At 59.7% G+C, this 18,021-nt stretch overlaps 1 protein-coding gene across 1 annotated transcript; it reads left to right on the top strand.

The window, feature by feature from the left end:
* The first annotated feature begins 1,055 nt into the window (after nt 1-1,055).
* Nucleotides 1,056-15,213, top strand: PIWIL1 (piwi like RNA-mediated gene silencing 1). Its single transcript, XM_090291427.1, has 20 exons — nt 1,056-1,133; nt 1,385-1,496; nt 3,488-3,613; nt 3,867-4,081; nt 4,415-4,536; nt 5,354-5,434; nt 5,991-6,188; nt 6,532-6,643; nt 8,319-8,445; nt 8,604-8,721; nt 9,093-9,207; nt 10,068-10,255; nt 10,569-10,641; nt 11,418-11,618; nt 11,707-11,810; nt 12,491-12,561; nt 12,650-12,803; nt 13,033-13,158; nt 14,804-14,951; nt 15,097-15,213. Exons 1-20 carry the CDS (start codon nt 1,056-1,058, stop codon nt 15,211-15,213), a joined length of 2,586 nt encoding a protein of 861 aa, XP_090147553.1.
* Nucleotides 15,214-18,021: the final 2,808 nt, after the last annotated feature.

The following is an 18,021-nucleotide window of genomic DNA, read 5'->3' as shown; positions in this document are numbered from 1 at the left end:
GCTCCGCCTCCATGGGCATTCCTGGAGCCTCGCGCGTCGGACCCTTTGCGCCTCCAGCGAGGCCCGGGGGCGGCCCCGGAGAGCAACGCCCGGCGCTGCCAGCACGACCCCCGCTGGGGACGGCGGCCGAGGTTTAAAACCCAAGTCACCGGCGCCGCCAGGCCCGGGCAGGGCGCGCAGGGGCCCCTCGGGGGAGAAGCGGGGTGTGGGGGTTGGGGGGCGAGGCGGCGGGCGGCCGGAGCCTGTGGTGCCGGCAGCTTTGCGGGATCGGAGCGAGTCTCCAGCGCCCGGGTGCGGACCCCGCGTGGGGCCCAGGCCGCGACGGGGTCGGGATGCCGTTGGGCTTGTCCCCGTGGGAAGCGGCCGTGGAACAGCGCGGCCGGAGGTGTTGCAGCCGCGGGGCGTGGTGCCGGGCTGACGGCCAGCGCTGCGGCCGGGGCTGAAACTCAGGCCCTGCCGCCTCCCCTGGAGAACGCTCTGCTTGTTTCCTTCGTTAAACGTTTAGCAAGTGACACGTCTACCGTCCTCTGCCGCAGGGGCGACTAGGTGCTCGATGCTTCTGTGCACCGGGCGCTGGATCGGCGCTCCGCAGGGTTTGCAGGTCACCCGGGCGGCAGGTGAGCCCGACCGCACCTGCAGGCGGGGGAGCCCGGCCCGCGCAGGAGGGGCTGCGTCCGGGGCAGCAGCAGCAGGGAGGTCAGGGAGGGCTGGCTCGGCCGGGGGTCTCCGGGGGCCGGGTGCGCGGTGAGGCCGCCCGCCAGGGACGAGATCAGCGGACGGAAGTGGCCACCCCGCCCACCGCGCAGCAGCTTAGGTAGTTGCCTGAGTCTCTCCGCGCCCGCGCCCGCGCCCAGCACTTGCAGGCCCCAGAGCCGGAGGCCTGGCGAAGGTGCGCCCTTCGTGCCACAAGGAACGAGGCTGAGTTAGTCACTCCCCACGAGCTCATTTTAGAATCGCCACTAAATCCATTCAGAGGCAACTTTGCGAAGCAGCCGAATGTTATTGTGGACACTGAGTTTTGTCTTCACCTTTATTTCCTTTCAAGACGGAAGAAAATGACAGGGCGAGCCCGAGCACGGGCGCGGGGACGGGCCCGCGGCCAGGACGTGGCGCAGCACGTGGGCACTGCTGTGGTGAGTGCCCCTGGTGCCCCCATTTTCCACTGGGGTGCAGCCAGGCAAAGCCTGCGGTGCAGGGGGCCCCACAAGTCGAGGGAGGTGGGAACCGGCCTAGGAGGCTCCACTCTGCTCCCTGCAGACGTTAGAAGCTAGCGCTGGACTTGCGCGTCTTTGGTGAAATAGTTGATGACTAACATCAGTTTGGGTCGGGGGCACCTGTGGCCCCTCGGCATAAAAAGGATCCTCCTCTGTTCACATGGAACTAGAGTCAGCAGCCGGGGTACAGCCAGCCTCGGCGCCAGCCATCGCTGACCGAGGGGGAGCTGGGCAGCCTCGGACGACAGCGAGGACCAGGAGGAGCAACAGCCAAGTCAAAAGGTGAAGGGGGAGCGAAAAGTGTGTGTGTGTGTGAGAGAGAGAGAGAGAGAGACGTGACCCGGCACTGGGGTACAAACCCTAAAGGAAGAGGGGCCCCAGTGGCCCTTGAAGGTTGAAGAGCACAGCCTCCCTCTCCAATGGCATGGTCCGCTGCAGGGTGGGCATCTCTTCTCCAAGGAAATGAAAAGACACATCCTTGTGGGGCCCCCAGCTGTCATGAGGGACCTAAACTCTAAACTAACGATAAATGTGCTGAAAATGCATTTTAAACCACTTTAGAAGGTTCCCTTGGCTTCTTTGTGATATCACAGCTGGGCCAGGGTTAATACCTGCCACTGCTTTATAAAACTCATGCAACACTGAGGTCAAAGCCGTGACTGCTGGTTGAGTCCGAACACCCGCTCTGATTCCAGACACTGTACTTGGCCGCAAAAGTGAATCATTTGGATGCGTGACGTCAGCTTCTTCTATGGTTATTGCTTGTTTTTTTAAGTAGGAACAAAGAGACCCATGTCCACACTGGGGTGCGTGTGAGAACGGGGGGCGGGCGGGCATAGGAACTGCTGCTCCAAGCCGCGGTGCGGAGGCGCGCAGGTCACCAGGGAACAGCTGCCTCCCTGCTCCGTCCCCTGCGCTGCGTTCCCATGTGCTCCACGTGCGTGGTCGCGACCAACGAAATGCGTAGACATGAGCAAACACGCAGCTGAATCTGACGTCCGGGACAGCGGTGCGCTGACTGACAGTGTCGATGTTGTGGGACAGCAGACACTGTTGGGCACAGGATGGACGTGCTCTTCTCTCAGCTGCGCCTTCAGAGCCTTCATCCTCACACACCTGTGCCGTTGAGCTGGGGACAGGGAGCAGAGGGGGCGACAGGACACCGCGCTGAAGAGGCAAAGGCCGGTGACAGCGGGAAACCTGTCCTCACGCTTGCACCGCGCTGGGTGGTGCTGACCGGCTCCTGCTCTGTCGTTGGGGAAGGGGCAGCTCTGGGTGGCGCGGCACCAGGCAGCGGTGCTCGTGGCCCTGCACCCAGTGGGTGCGCACGGGAGCGCCCAGGGTTGTCAGCAAGCACAATACCACACCCCTGACGCGCCCGAGCCACCAGGGGCAGGCGGACCAGGTGGGAGAGGCGATGGGGCGGTTACAGGACCGTCCCAGGAGGCCGGGTCAGCTCGGGGCCGGCGGTCAGGGGCACCGTAACAGCCGGGTACAGTGCCGGGCAGATGCTGGCAGATCTCACCGCCATGCTGTGCCCTTGAAACTCCCGTAAAACTGTGTTGACGGTCAACTGTAAGTGACGTTTTCTCACAAGTCCAGCGGCACCTCCTGTACCTCCATAGCAGAGAGCGCACTGGCTGCTTCCGGGAACGCGGAAACGCCCTGAGCCGCGCCCCATGGGAACGAACAGCCTGTGAACCAGCAGCTTCTGTGTGTTTGTAACACGTGCACGTGTGTGTATGTGTTCTCTGTGTGGAAAGTTCCGAGGGAAATGTGTATGTTGTTGGCGCTGCTCCATTGGAAGAGTCAGAGGACAGGGGTCGTGTGTGTGTTGGTGATGGGTGCGGCCACGGGTGTCACCTTCCTGGCACAAGGAGCTTCACTTTTTAAGTTAAGGTGCCCACCGAAAGCTTACTTATGGGCTTTACTCTCTTCACATTTGAGGGACTTCACGCACTTTCTCTAGTCTCGATGCCTCAGTTCTTCCGAAGCCCAGAACATCTGGCTCACGGGGCTGTGCTCAGGATGTTCAGCGAAACTTCACTGAACTAAAACCGTAGCGTTTCTGTGTCAACGCAGCCTTGAAAGGCACAGATGTGGGGAATACTGAACTCTGATTTCTTAGCCAATCCTCACTGCTTTTTAACAGTTACTGTGACCTCTGTGACACGCAGGCCCCCGTCCGAGGGTCACCGTGCGGGTCAGCAGGGGCCAGGCCCCGTGTCACCTCGGCATCTCATTTTCTACACCTTTTTTCTTTTTTTTTGAAGAACTCCAGATTTCTGCTGGATTTCAGGAGTTGTCTTTAGCAGAGAGGGGAGGTCGGCGCAGGGACTTCCATGACCTCGGTGTGAACACGAGACAGAACATCGACCATGTGAAAGAATCCAAAACGGGTGGGTTAACAGGGACACGGCCGTTTCCACGGCTCCTGCCGTCGGGACCTGGCTGCCCCAGCCGTGCAGCACCCAGTCTGAGGAGGGCTCACCTCTAGGCGTGTGCTTTCGGGGGTCGACGCAGCGAGCGCAGAAGTCCCCAGGGCCAGGCGTCCGAGGGGGCTCGGGCGGCTGCCCTGCGTTCACCGGGCGGGGGCGGGGGTCCCAGAACGCCAGCCTCGCGTCTGGCTCACGTGCGGGACCTGCTGCACAGGCTCCTCGGGGATCATCGTGCGGCTCAGCACCAACCACTTCCGGCTGACGTCCCGCCCGCAGTGGGCGCTGTATCAGTACCACATCGACTACAACCCGCTGATGGAGGCGCGCCGGCTCCGCTCCGCGCTGCTCTTCCAGCACGAGGACTTGATCGGGAGGTGCCACGCTTTTGACGGGACAATCCTGTTTCTACCTAAACGGCTGCCACACAAGGTAACTTCCAGGGGCGTCTTGGGGAGAGAGGGGTGGGGACTCCACTTCAAAGGCGCCACGGTCTAGGGAGCTCTTAGAGAAACCCTGGTGGCTCCATCGGGCAGGACCTGTCACCCTTCAAGGGTGCGTCAGTGCGTCGCCCTCACGCCCGCCAGAGGGACTTGGTGGCCACCCTGCGGGACTGCGTGGGTGCTGCGCCCTGTCCTCATTGCCATCCCTCACGTCTCATGGGGGCACCATGGTGCTTTGCGCCACTGCCCCAGGGAGCAGGCAGCACCCATGGGGCTTGGCTTCCAGTGAACAGCTCCCTTCCGTCCCCCTCCCCGGCCGCAGGTGACCGAAGTTTTCAGTCAGACCCGGAACGGGGAGCAGGTGAGGATCACCATCACGCTGACCAACGAGCTGCCTCCAACGTCACCGACCTGCCTGCAGTTCTACAACATCATCTTCAGGAGGTAGCAGCGCCCTGGACGTGAGGGCCGTGCGGGGGCCTCGGGCCACCCTGAGTGGGCGCCCTGCCAGGCGTGGTGCGCTGACGCGGACTCACTGAGGGTCGGCACCAGGTCTCTCAGACCCTGTGGGTGCTTGTGCTGGGATCGTCCCTGGCTCCTGTCCCTTCTCCCCGGGGACTGCCCCATGGGCAGGGCTGCGTGCAGTCTGTTCAGGTTTGCTTGGTTCATCGTGGGAGATGGGCTGCGTGCTCCGTGGTTTGCTCTCAGGGCAGATCCCACATTTCCCAAATTCAAAACCAGAGGCCTATTCCACGGAGCTCCCTGGGTGAGAAGCTGTCTGCTCAAGGCTGGAGCCTGCCTGAGAACAGTGAGGCACCATAGGACCTGTGTTTACCTTTTCAAGTGGGTCCTAAGATCTCAGTCACTGACACTAGAGTGTTCATTTTGGAAGGCAATTTTCAATTAATGTAACTCATAAATTGGTTTTTCTCTAAACAAGGAGTTAGCGAACTTTTTCTGGGAAGGGGAAGATGCTCCCACTGGGGGCCATGTGGTCTGTCTTGGCCACAGAGCGCTTGCCAACGAAGATGGCGCCAGCAAACCTTGACAGACGGATGCTGACATGGGGTGTTCATGCTATTCACACAGCCTTTGATTTTTCCAACCTTCACAAATTGCAGAGAGCCCTTCTCTGCCCCTCGGCCACGCAGAAACCAGCAGGTGGGCGGGTCTGGTCCGAGGGGCAGACATGCCTTTGGGACTGTGGTGTTAGAGGTACTTACCTGCTGTCATGTCTCTGTGCTGACCTTTCAACTCCTAGGCTTCTGAAGATCATGAATTTGCAGCAAATTGGACGGAACTATTATAACCCAAGTGACCCAATTGATATTCCAAATCACAGGTTCGTATGAAGTGGGAGATTCCTACTCCTCGAGCTTAATCACAAGCTTTGAAAGCGATGCTTGCATTTGAAATGACCCATTTTACTCCTGTGGCTATTCCTGGTGCCCATCACACAAAGTGACCATGTAACTGGGCTTGAGAGATAAAGGAGACGTCCCAGAATACCTGGGTCTTACAGATCACACAACGTAACCGTGTGTCCCTGGGAGCTCACACGGAGCTCGCTTCTGCTCTCAGGTGACAACACCTGCCACCTTGCTTCAGAAGGTGGGGTGTTGAGGTTGTAGCCCAAGTGGTTTGGTTTCTTATACAAATTCGAGATGTTTCTGTTAGATTGGCAATTTTTTCAGGTCTTGGGCTGGGATACAGAGCAGTTGAATAAAGTTAGTCTATTAATTTACAATGGAACTTATAAAATTGTTATAAAAGAACATCACTGAAGACCTCAAAAAGACAGGTCTTTGTCTGAAACCACGTAAAACTGAGCTGCAGGGACGTCCAGGCAGGCCCAGCCCCGGTAGCGTGGTGCAAGCAGACAGTGTGGTGTCTCGCAGGTTGGTGATCTGGCCCGGCTTCACGACCTCCATCCTGCAGTACGAGAACAACATCATGCTGTGCACGGACGTCAGCCACAAGGTGCTGCGCAGCGAGACGGTCCTCGACTTCATGTTCAGCCTGTACCAGCAGACGGAGGAGCACCGGTTCCAGGAGCAGGTGTCGAAGGAGCTCGTCGGCCTCATTGTCCTCACCAAGTGAGACGCTCGTGACTGCGCACCCGGTCCCCCTGCAGGCCTGGCCCAGCCCTGTGGCGGGAGTCCGTCCCCAAAGACGGCCCGGGTGTTTGTATCCCCCTCAGGAGCAGAGGTTTCGGGGAGCATACACCTCTGTGGAGGACAAATACCTAACGACTTCTCCCCCTTTCAGTTTTAATTGTACGTTCCAATAGTCGTGTGGTCCCTGCCCCACCGACCCAGCAGTCTCAGCAGTTCTTTTCCCTTTTTCGTCCCGTGACATTGCATATTACTAGGTGACTTTGAAGTTTCGGTTTTCAGTCTACGTCTTAATAAAACACCACTAAACGCACTTGTTCCGCAGGTACAACAATAAAACATACCGAGTGGATGACATTGACTGGGACCAGAACCCCAGCAGCACCTTTAAGAAGGCAGACGGCTCTGAGGTCAGCTTCCTGGAGTACTACCGGAAGGTACGGACCGACGCCGGCAGTGCCCCCCCGGGGCCCGGGAGCAGGCTGCTGTAACCGCGTCCGGGGAGGTGGGCCCGGCCGCGTGGCGGTGGCTCCCCATCATGTGAGACGTGCCTGCCCAGGTTCCTTTGCAGCAGAGCGAGCGTGGGTGCATGTAGGGCAGGTAGGGGGGGTCCTGGGGGTGAAGGCTGCAGGTGGCCGCTCATCACGGTGTCCCTTAGGCTGTTGTCAGCGCTTTTCAACCCCGCCTGGGGGTGTGGGCAGCTCAGAGCTGTCCCGGTGCGTCCTGACGGCTCACACAGGGGGACTCGTTTCCCGGGCCGTCTTCCAGTACGGGCTTTATAAAGATGACTAGCTTTTGCCACAGAATCGCTAAACTGGAAAACACCAGAGGCAAATGGCGGCTAGAGAAGGCAACCCCTGCCTGGGAGAAGGTGAAATGTTTACGCAGCAGTGCACACTGACGCTGTCTTAGCCTTCAGCAGGGAGCAGATCTGGCCCCTGAGTCTTGTCGGAAAGAACAGTAGCTTCCTGCCTTGGAGGGCTGGCGGGGGTCCAATAAGGAACAGAGTCCCGAGCAGGCTGGACGCCACGGCCTCTCAATTCATGAGGCCAAGCAGCAGGAACGTGTCGGGACAGGAGCAGGCACCGGCGGGCCCCTCGCAGCCCGTTGGCGAGAGGCTGAGGCCAGTGGGGTGAGGCGCGCGCGGTGCTTTTCTGATAAAGAGTTCCCCGCAGCGCTCACGGGTGCTAGCAGGTCCCGGGGTGACGGAAAGCGGGCCTTGAGGACGCGGCCGGAGGCTGAGGCGGGGCCGGGCAGAGCGCCCTCTGGTTCACTCGTCTCAGGCCTGACTGCTGCTCTGCTGGAGTTCACCTTCAGAGGGTCAGCGTCCGTCCCGGCTGTTCCTCCCGACGCCGGCCGTGGCGTGCAGGCCTCTGCCCGCCCCCCGTTTATTGGTGCCAAGGGGGGGGTTAAATACATGCTCCCTTACGACCCCCCAGGCAGAGCCCATGTTCAGAGGTGGACGGTTTGAATGCGGATCGTTTTAGTATGAAAAGCGATTTTGTGCAGAAACCTGGGGGCGGCTCGGGGGAGCGCCGGCACGGCCGCTTGATGCGGACCCTTGCTCAGGTGTGTCCCTTACAGAGCGCGGTGGGGGGCTCGGGGGGCCAGCTCGTTGCCCAGGGCTGACCAGCTGAGGGCTAAGCAGGGTGGTCCCAGCAGTGGCTGAGGAAGGGGTCACCCCAACTGCCACTCGTGCACCTGGAAGCCCCAGTGTGACGAACAGCCAGACACGGAGCCTTCCGACCTGTGGCCCCTGGGGACGGGCAGGCGCTCAGGGGATGGAAAATGCGGTTTTAACAGTGTTGACCGGTCACGAGAAAACCCGTGTCCCCAAGCCCAGACTTTAATCTGTGTTTGCATAGCTCTTAAAGCTGCGAGGAAAGTAGGGTTTTGTGAAAAAATTTTGTAAGTTGTTTCATTTTCATATTCAATTATGAAAAAAATAGCCAGTGATATAGGACAGCTTTCGTGTAAAATGGCTGGTCAGCAACGTGTTAAAACTGGCCTGGGAGCGACGCCTGCTCGCGGCCGCCGGCCGCCGCCTCGGCCCCGACACGGGGTGGCCACAGGCGGTTGCCGTTAGCGGGGCCCCCGCCTTCTCTCGCACAGCAATACAACCAGGAGATCACCGACCTGAAGCAGCCGGTCCTGGTCAGCCAGCCCAAGAGGAGGCGCGGCCCCGGCGGCGCCCTGCCCGGCCCGGCCATGCTCATCCCGGAGCTGTGCTACCTCACAGGTGCGGCCTTGGGGACCCGCCGGCCCCGCCTCAGCGCCTCCCTGGGACCTCCCTGTCCCCAAAGCACCCTCTTCCCCGCATCACCGCCTCATGCTCCGAATACCGAGCTGTGATTCTTGGTTCTGGAAACAAACACCTCTTAAATGTTTCGTTTAAAGGTCTGACTGATAAAATGCGCAACGATTTCAATGTGATGAAGGACTTGGCGGTGCACACGCGGCTGACCCCGGAACAGAGGCAGCGGGAAGTGGGGCGCCTCATCGACTACATCCACAAGTGCGTTGCATGCGTCGCGCGTGGGCGGGGCCCGGGCCGCGCTGGGGCCTGGCGGGGACTGTTTCCTTCGGTGCTGCAGTAACGGGGGCATGGGGGGGAGGCCTGTTCTTCCCATTTCTGAGTGGGGACGCTGGGTACAGTCTGTAGCCTGCGGCCTGTCCAGTTCTTCTGTCAGAACAGGGGAGTGTTTGGGACAAACCCAGTTCCTTCCTCTGTACGGTGGCGCCGAGGGGCTCACGGTGAGGGAGGGGGCTTGGCCGCGGAGGGGCCTGGTGCAGGGGCTCCGGCCCGGCAAGCGCGGGCGTGGGCCGGGCGGGGGTGGGTCTGCGCACACGCGCCTGCTGACCACGTGTGGTGTGTCCCATCGGCAGGGATGATAACGTCCAGCGAGAGCTTCGAGACTGGGGTCTGAGCTTCGACTCCAACCTGCTGTCCTTCTCCGGGAGGATTCTGCAAGCAGAGAAGATCCACCAGGGCGGGAGAACAGTAAGGCGGCCCTGCCGTGCTCCCCGCGGGCGGGCCGGGCGCACGGGGCAGCCCGCGCAGTCCTGTCCTCCCCGCCCCGCCCCTGCCAGTGACCGCGCAGCAGCGGAGGCCGCAGCGTGGACGCGCAGAGAACGCCAGCCGGGGTGCGGTCCTCGGATCCACTGCGGGGCTTCTCCCAGGTGCCCCACGCCATGTCAGTGCCCTCGTCCGAGCCAGTGGGGTGTGGGCGGGTGCGCAGCCTCTGACGGCTGCTCTTTGGTCTGCCTCTAAGTGATCTTTCCAGGGAAAACTCCCGTGATGTGGCTTCCTTCCTGCCGGGGCCACATGTCTGTAGAGGCATGTGGGAAGTGTCACGGGGCCTCGTCTGGCTTGCCTTCAGAAAGGGAAGGCGGTGTCTGCGTCTGTGTGTGCACGCGCATGCGCCTGTGACAGAGGCGGCGCGAGTGCCCAAATGTAAGGACCACCTGTTCAGCTCTGGCTCCGCCTCCATGGGCTCTGTGGACAGCCTGCCCCGCAACTCGGGCTTTGCCACCCGTGCACAGACGCCACAGAACCTGTCCCCGTAGGCCGGCTGGGGAGGCGGGGGTCACTGGGTTCTGGGTGCCGCGTGTGCCTGCGGTCCCGTGTCACAGCTGTCAGTGCCTGGCATCTCTCCCTGTGAACAAACCTGAAGCTGCCACCGTCCTGCCTTCGGGGACACTTCTGCCTCTTGCTTCCCCCTGAGCGTCTCTGTTGGCTCCCGCAGCCCAGGTGGAAGGGGATGCTCTGGGGACCAGACTTGTCCTGGCAGTCGGTGGTGGCTTTGCGGCTTCCCCCCAGACCCGCACACGACTGCACAGCGTCTCCAAACTCTCTTCCAGTTCGAGTACAACCCCCAGTTTGCAGACTGGTCCAAGGAGACGCGCGGGGCGCCGCTGATCAGTGTGAAGCCGCTGGACAACTGGCTGCTGATCTACACGCGCAGGAACTACGAGGCGGCCAACTCGCTGATACAGAACCTCTTTAAGGTCACGCCGGCCATGGGCATACAGATGAAAAAGGCGGTGATGTAAGTTCGTCAGGTCGTGTCTACTCTGAAACGGACGCGTGGGGGCCCTGGAAGGGCCTGGGCCCGCAGAAGGGGCGGGAGGGTGAAACCACGGCCTTGCCAATCTCACTGTGAGGCCCGGGCGCAGGCCCGCAGCCCGTGGGGGCAGGCGCGGGCAAGGGCTGAGCCCCAGGGGCGGGCCGCGCTGTGTGTCAGGCCCGGGGCAGCTGCTGGGCGACTCATCCCGTCCTTGCCCAGCAGGGTCTCACGCACGAGCCCGTGGGGGCTTCTCAGCACCCTCTTTCTCAGGGTGGGTTGCGCATTTCCGTTCCAGGATTGAAGTGGACGACAGAACTGAAGCCTATTTAAGGGTCTTGCAGCAGAAGGTCACGTCCGACACCCAGATAGTGAGTAGCTCGTCGACCCAGGGTGGCCGCCCACGGTGGCCTGTTTAAGGGGCATCTGGAACCGCCGGCGGGTGCTTTTCGCTTTCCTGAGGAACAGTTGGCAGGACGTGCGGCTCACCGTGCACAGAGTGTGTGTGTGTGAAATGTCAGCACGCAGGGGCATCAGCACCTCCACCAGCTCCCGTCCTCACCGCCCGGTGTGTGGCAAGAACCAGGAGCTGCAGGCTCTTCAGCAACCGTCGCACGTCCCACGGTCCTGGTAGCCGTGGCTGCTCCCCGGGTCGGGCGCGGCTGAGTCCGCGCCGCCCTGTCTGTTCCCAGGTTGTCCGTGGGCTTCCTCGGACGTCGTGTGGCGGGTTCTCCGGCCAGGGTTCTAGCAGCTTGGGAGCCGCGACCCCGGCTCCTGGGGGACCGTGTGCAGACGGGGACCAAGCATTGTAGGAAGTCTGCCCTGGTGCACCCGTGGCCCTCACTCCCTCGTCCGACCGTGTCCCGTCTCAGCCCCACGTGGCCATGGAGCCATGGCGCAGGCGTGGCAGAGCCCCCAGGGGTCGTGGTGCGCGGCTCTGAGCTACGCGCTTCACGCGTCTCCTCCTCAGCACCCGCGGGCCGCAGCGCACAGTGAACAGAAAAGCTCACGCTGTGCTCAGCGGCTGCGGGGCAGAGACAGAGGGAAAGGAGCCGCCGCCCCTTGTGCTGGGGGGCAGGTTCCGCTGTCTCCCCTGAAGGTCTTCACGGCTTCCTCACTCTGTCACGAGGCGTCTGCTTGTTTGCAGGTTGTCTGCCTGCTGTCGAGTAGTCGGAAGGACAAGTACGACGCCATCAAAAAGTACCTGTGCACGGACTGCCCCACCCCCAGCCAGTGCGTGGTGGCCCGCACTCTGGGCAAGCAGCAGACGGTCATGGCCATCGCCACGAAGATCGCCCTGCAGATGAACTGCAAGATGGGGGGCGAGCTGTGGAGGGTGGACATGCCTGTGAGTCCTCACCGGCCGGGGCGGCCTCGTGGGGAAAGCACAGGGTTCCCTGCCGTTGGTGCCGCTAATGTGGCCGCGCTTCCCGCAGCTCAAGCTGGTGATGATTGTAGGCATCGACTGTTACCACGACACCACAGCCGGGCGGCGGTCCATCGCGGGCTTCGTGGCCAGCATCAACGAGGGCATGACACGGTGAGTGCGCGGGGCCGGGCTGCGTCCGCGCTTCCGCCTGACCCGCTGACGGCGCCGCTCCTGCAGGCGCAGAGGTGGGAAGGAAACAGGCATTAGCTGCGGTGCGCTGTGACTTCCTCCGCTGGTCTCCGTCCTGGTCGGCAAACCGCATTCCAGGGCCTTTTGCCCTTTGTGCTGGGGGGGAGGGTGACCGTCTGCGGTCGGCCCAGCTGTGCCGTGTCCACGCACCGTGTTCCGCTTCAGTGCCTGGGGCGGCGCTGAGAGAATCGGGGAGGCCAGCGCACGTGACGCTGTGCTGACGCGCCAGCATCACCATTCCGAAGGTCTGAAGCTTCCGAAGGGCGACATCTGTCCTGAAGGGCCCTCGCGGCCACAGGGGAGTGTGTCCCCGCGCGTGCCACGGTTGAGCCCGGGGGCCCCCGTGGGGCTACCATGCACACTGACTGTCCTCAGCCTTGGAATTACAGGACTGAGTGCTAAGAAGAGAGCGCGCAGTGTGCGTGTTACCACGGGCTGGCTTACCTGTCGCTGCTGGTGCGGCGTCCTGCAGTGCTGGGGTGTCAGCAGGTCCCTGCGGGGAGGCGGGGCTCCTCAGCCGCGAGGAGCGGAACCAGCACAGAGTGCTCGAGGGAAGGAGGGCCGCGCGGCGCTGCCACCTCGGCTGTGTTCTCTCCGGACAGCTGGTTCTCCCGCTGCGTGTTTCAAGACAGAGGCCAGGAGCTGGTGGACGGGCTCAAGGTCTGCCTGCAAGGTCAGTCCCGCCCGGGGCTGCAGCTGCATCCTGGCGCGGGGCCCGCTGCGCCGCTGGCCGCCGCTGAGCGTGTGTGGCTCTGTTGCAGCCGCGCTGCGGGCCTGGAACACGTGCAACGAGTACATGCCGAGCCGCATCATCGTGTACCGCGACGGCGTGGGCGACGGCCAGCTGAAGACCCTGGTCAGCTACGAGGTGCCGCAGTTCCTGGACTGCCTGAAGTCTGTGGGCCGCGGCTACAGGTGAGCGATGGTCCAGCCCACGCGCCGTCCCACAGCGCCTGCTTGTGCCGAGGCCGGGCTCGGGGGGGCACGGGGGTCCAGGGATGCAGGGGCACAGCACATCCACAGCCCCCCCACCTCGCCCTGACCTCACTCCTGCACCCCCAGCCCCAGAAGGGGGTGTGTTTCTTCCTAAAGGGAGCGGCTGATGCCCGGACGGCCGCTCAGTGTAGCTCTCCTCGTCTTTAAGCCCCAGACTGACGGTCATCGTGGTGAAGAAGCGCGTGAATGCGAGGTTTTTTGCTCATTCCGGAGGAAGACTTCAGAATCCGCTTCCCGGCACGGTCATCGACGTGGAGGTGACCCGCCCGGAGTGGTGAGTCGGCCGATCGCTGGCTCTGGGCGCAGCCTGTCCCGTCAGCTCCGCCCCTGCGTGGCATCGCCCGCGTTTCTCACACGCTCTCCGGTCTTTGCCTCGTTTGTGCCGAGTCTCGTGCAGCTGCGTGTCTAAAGCATGAGCCGAGGCTTCCGTGTGCGCGTCTCTGCAGGCCGAGGTGGCTGCCGGGCACCCATCACACACGCAGACGTGGGAGGGCCTGGGGCGGGTCTTGCCATCTTGCACTTGTCTCTGCACGTGACCCTTGTCCACAGATGGCTGTCTCCCGATCAGAACGTTTAGATCTGTGACACACGTAGTTGTCCCAAGGCCAGAATGTGTCCCCGAAACGCAGCCGCAGAGGAGGAAGCGGCTTCTGAGAATAAAGCCTCCCTGTGCCCTGGGGCCGCTCTGCCGCAGGCCAACAGGAAGCCACGCGCAGGCACACGGGGGCTCGGCTCAGAGCCGTGAGCTTCTCCTGCGGAGTCCACGGGACGCCCTCCTTGTGAGCGTGGTGGCGGGGACGATGTCTGTCTGTGTGGACACACATCTGGGAACATCCCCTAAAAGGCGCCGTTGTCAGGGTCAGAGCCGACCGGAGCGGTGCTGCTCTGTGGGGCTCCCCCTGCAGAAACCGGGGGCCAGGGGCCACCCCTGCACTGGCTGCGTGACCGTGCGTCCAGTGACAGCGCCTGGGACGGCCACTCTGAGCTGCACACTTGGACTTCGCCTTTCTCTCGGGCGGGTGGCAGGGTGGCCACACTCCCAAGGGGCCTCTCTGTGGGGGGAGTCTGCAGGGGGAGACAGCGGCCACGACGCACGCTCAGCAGGCAGCCCGGCCGTTGGGCATCGCCCGGCACCGGCGCAGCGCTTGCCTGAGGGCACCCGGGGCCCCACAGCGGAAAATCCAAGCTGCGTTAGATGTAGGAAAACTCCACTCCTTGTGCTAACACTCAGCCAGTGCTGGCGAGGCCACTGGGTGCCCGCGTCTGCTCTCCAGCACCGCCAAGGACAGCGCCTAAGTGGGGCTGCGGCACTGAGCCCCCTCGGCTGCACCTGCTCCACTCCTGGGGGGAGTCGTTTCTAAAACCCTCGTTTTCCCAAGAACCCGTCATCTGTTGCAGATCAGTTCTGATTTTGTCATTTCTCTCATTTCTGTGGACAGAATAAATTGCGTAGTTAATTTCCTCATAATCTTTATCAGACCAGGCCACAGCATCTCTGGACCATGTGCTGTTGGTACTAAGAAAACGAGAAACACAGATACTGGGTATTTCTCGGGGCTCCCCTGCAGGTCCCACTCACGTTCTTCCGTGCTCTCTTGTCCTCTTCAGAACTCGCTTTGAAATCCCCAGTGAGTGAAATGAGCACCTCTGTGAGGCGCAGTGGGAACAGCTGGGGGAAAGGTTCTGTGGCGAAGGGGCACTCGGCGGGGACAGAGCCTGACGCTGGGCCGCCCCGTCCCCAGGGCTCCAGTGACGCGCCCTCGGTCCCGGCAGAAGCAGCTCAAACCTTGTCCACCCCCAGGGGGCCTGCAATGGCCACGAGCCCCGAGGCCCTGTCCCTGCGGAGACCTGCGTCCTGTGCCCTCGCGCCGCGGGACGGCGGGCCTCCCCTCCACGTGCGTGCGCCTCTGTGGTTGCAGGTACGACTTCTTCATCGTGAGCCAGGCGGTGCGGAGCGGCAGCGTGTCGCCCACCCACTACAACGTCATCTACGACAGCAGCGGCCTGAAGCCGGACCACATCCAGAGGCTGACGTACAAGCTGTGCCACGTCTACTACAACTGGCCCGTGAGCGTCTCCACACGCGGCCCCCGTTCCCACCGGGGGAGTCGCCTTCGGGACGGGGTGCTGGGGCTCTGGCCTCAGAGCCGCACGAGACTCAGCGTTCGGAGAAGCCAGACCTAGCGTAACAGGAGCTGTTTTCTCCCCCAAGGGTGTCATCCGCGTCCCCGCTCCGTGCCAGTACGCGCACAAGCTGGCCTTCCTCGTGGGCCAGAGCATCCACCGGGAGCCGAACCTGTCGCTGTCCAACCGCCTCTACTACCTCTAGCCAGAGCCGCTGCGGCGCCAGGCGCGCCCTGTTCACGGGGAGCTTCGGGATTTCTTCAGGCTGAATTTTTTAACTGTTCTCTTTGTAGGTGACTCGGGAAGGACATTAGCAGGTCTAGAGTCTTAATTCTAACACTGCTACTAACTTATTTTATAGGTAAAAATTAGGATTTTATATTGTAAGTTGTTTGCCTCTCAAATATATTGTAAGGAGTTTTGAAAAAAATGGATAAGGTGCCTTCAAACTATTTGCAAGTACTTTCATGAGTAAGAAAGTCCTACTTGTAACCTTTATTAACCTTATTTTTGAAACATTTATGTTGAATGTGAAGCAGAAAAGGCAGTAAGTGGGAAGCCCACCACGATTGTGCGTTGCGGCCCCACTCGGGCATCTCGTAGCTGACGATAAACACTGCCATTAACGACCGCTTCCCAGGCGCAGGAGGGCGGGGTCTGTGGGGGTGGGGGCAGAGAAAGCTGAGAAGTTTTAAATTTCTATTCAAACGTTTTAAGACCCTTTAACAGAAGAGGCCGTTGGCCTATATTAACGTTACTGTTTGTTTTGTTTTGCAAGTGGGACGTCAGTTTATTATAAAATAAAACTGAAGTGATTGGCACCTTATTTGAATTGCAGTGTGGTTTTTCTGTTTTGTTTCTGTTTTTATTGAAAGCATATGCATTTTTTCCATTTAACATAGTTTTCGAACTGTTGGAGAGCACCTTCAGTCAGAAGGAGATTCCATTTCTACAAGCTAAATTCAAGTCATGAACGAAGTCCAGCATCAGGGTACATTTGTGAGGAAGCTCTTCCCCTCCAGGGTTAACACTCTGCACCTGGAGAGAACGCAGCCTTGGGTTCGCACCGGTAGGAAGCGGGTGGCTATAATGAACTCAGGTCTATACATTTGTACGAATTTACAGGAAACTTTGTAGAGTAGGCTTGAGGTTGCTGAGTAACTGCACGAGGTCTGTCCAGAAGGTGTCCAGCCATGTATTATGAAAAATAGAGACATTTATTGAAGAAGATACAAGAAACACTGTACAGAGGACAATGATGCCTCAGTCCCCTTCAAAGTAGGCACCTTGGGACCTCACACAGTTCTTCTAATCGCCATCAGCTGCCCCATCATTTTTCCTGAATTTCATTGACAGTCTGAAATCGCTTCCCTATCAAAGATGACTATAGTTTTGGGAAAAGCCAGAAGTTGCAGGGCACCAAATATGGGCCATGAGGGTGCTGAGTCACCAGGTGATTTGATGTTTCACCAAAAACTGCCGGAGATGCGGTGTGTGAGTGGGTGCATTGTCGTGACGAAGCTGCCAATCACCAGTTGCCCACAGCTGCAGCCTCTGAGTCACCTGAATATTTTCCACAGAGGGATGTTCAAGCTTAACACAAAATTGGATGCAGATTTGTCACTACTCGGTCGCTCAGTCATTTTGACTGCGACGGCCACACAGCACACACGCTCACTCAACAGCATCTACTGCCCCTACTGACTAGTACAGTGAGGGCGGCATTGTTCACGCATGCGCATTCCAGTCCACGCTCCTTGGCTGCCAGGGTACATCGATGTTGCGCAAACTGTTCTCATTATTAACAATGGCCGGGCTTTTTCCCAACAGAATTCATGCATCACGACCCCTTTACACAGTGCTTGTCAGTGGAATGAATGTAGCACTGCCTGTGTGCAGGCTGTGAACAGTAATTTCATGCAGTTCAGCGAAGCTACTTGTCCGACTCTTAAGTTTACTTGGTCCTGCACAATAGCTATCTTTTGGCCCTGGCTGGTGTGGCTCAGTGGGTTGAGCGCCAGCTTGTGAACCAAAGCATCACTGGTTCGATTCCTGGTCAGGGCACATGCCTGGGTTGCGGGCCAGGCTTCCAGTTGGGGGGGTGCAAGAGGCAACCACGCAATCATGTTTCACTCCCGCTCTTTCTCCTTCCCTTCCTCTTTCTTAAAAATAAATAAAATCTAAAACTGAAAATACCTTTTGGAAATAGCCTTAACATTGTGAATGAAAATCTTTTTTTTAGTTCTTTGAGCTGATAACTGTTGTTAACATTGTTCTTGGCTATTAGTCCTGGTTTCTTAACCTGTTTGATTTCAAAACATCAAAAGAAAATGAGAGGATTGTGACGTTTCAGAAGAATGCCAAATGGAGACAAGAAATCAATGATAAAAATGGTCACAGTATTGAGGAGAATAAGGAATTCTGATCACGTAAAACATTGATTTGGGCGTTAGTTTACTTATGGATCTTTACGGTGGGTCAATAACTTTAGTCCTTAAAGTCTTAATCCTTAGCAGTTTTTAAACCATCCCTTAAAGTTGAAAGGCTTTAGTCTTTAAAACCATGAAAAACTGGGCCGTCATTCGCACCCGGCTGTGCTGCCTGCAGGCAGACGTTGCTCCTTTTCTTTCCCAGGCCTGTGGCTTCCATCCGCTGCTCTCTCCCTGTGGGGCTGCAGAAGCCGTGCACAGGGTCCCACGCAAGTCGTCAAGGGATGTCCCGCCTGGGTTCCGACGGAAGGGGGCGCGGCCAGTCCTCACCACGAAGGACTAAGGACGAAGGACTGCATGGGCCGTGAACTGCACCTACTGAAGGATTCAGAAGGGTTCGTTCTGCCAATGTTTCGTTAAGGAGTTTTCTTTAACTTCCGTGCATGGCGCTGTTGGTCTGTACTTCCCCTGCAAGGTATTTGTCTAGTTTTGGTATCAGGATGATGCCGGCCGCCTTAGTTTGGGCATTTTTTTTCTCTCGTCTCTGAAAGAACCTCTACTCAGTGAGCACATTGTGGTCCTTA

This window comes from Furipterus horrens, unplaced genomic scaffold (genome assembly GCF_987537825.1).
Source record: "Furipterus horrens unplaced genomic scaffold, mFurHor1.1.pri manual_scaffold_11, whole genome shotgun sequence".
NCBI lineage: Eukaryota > Metazoa > Chordata > Mammalia > Chiroptera > Furipteridae > Furipterus > Furipterus horrens.
Note: the sequence above shows the minus strand (reverse complement) of the source record. Positions and strands in the feature narration are given on the sequence as shown.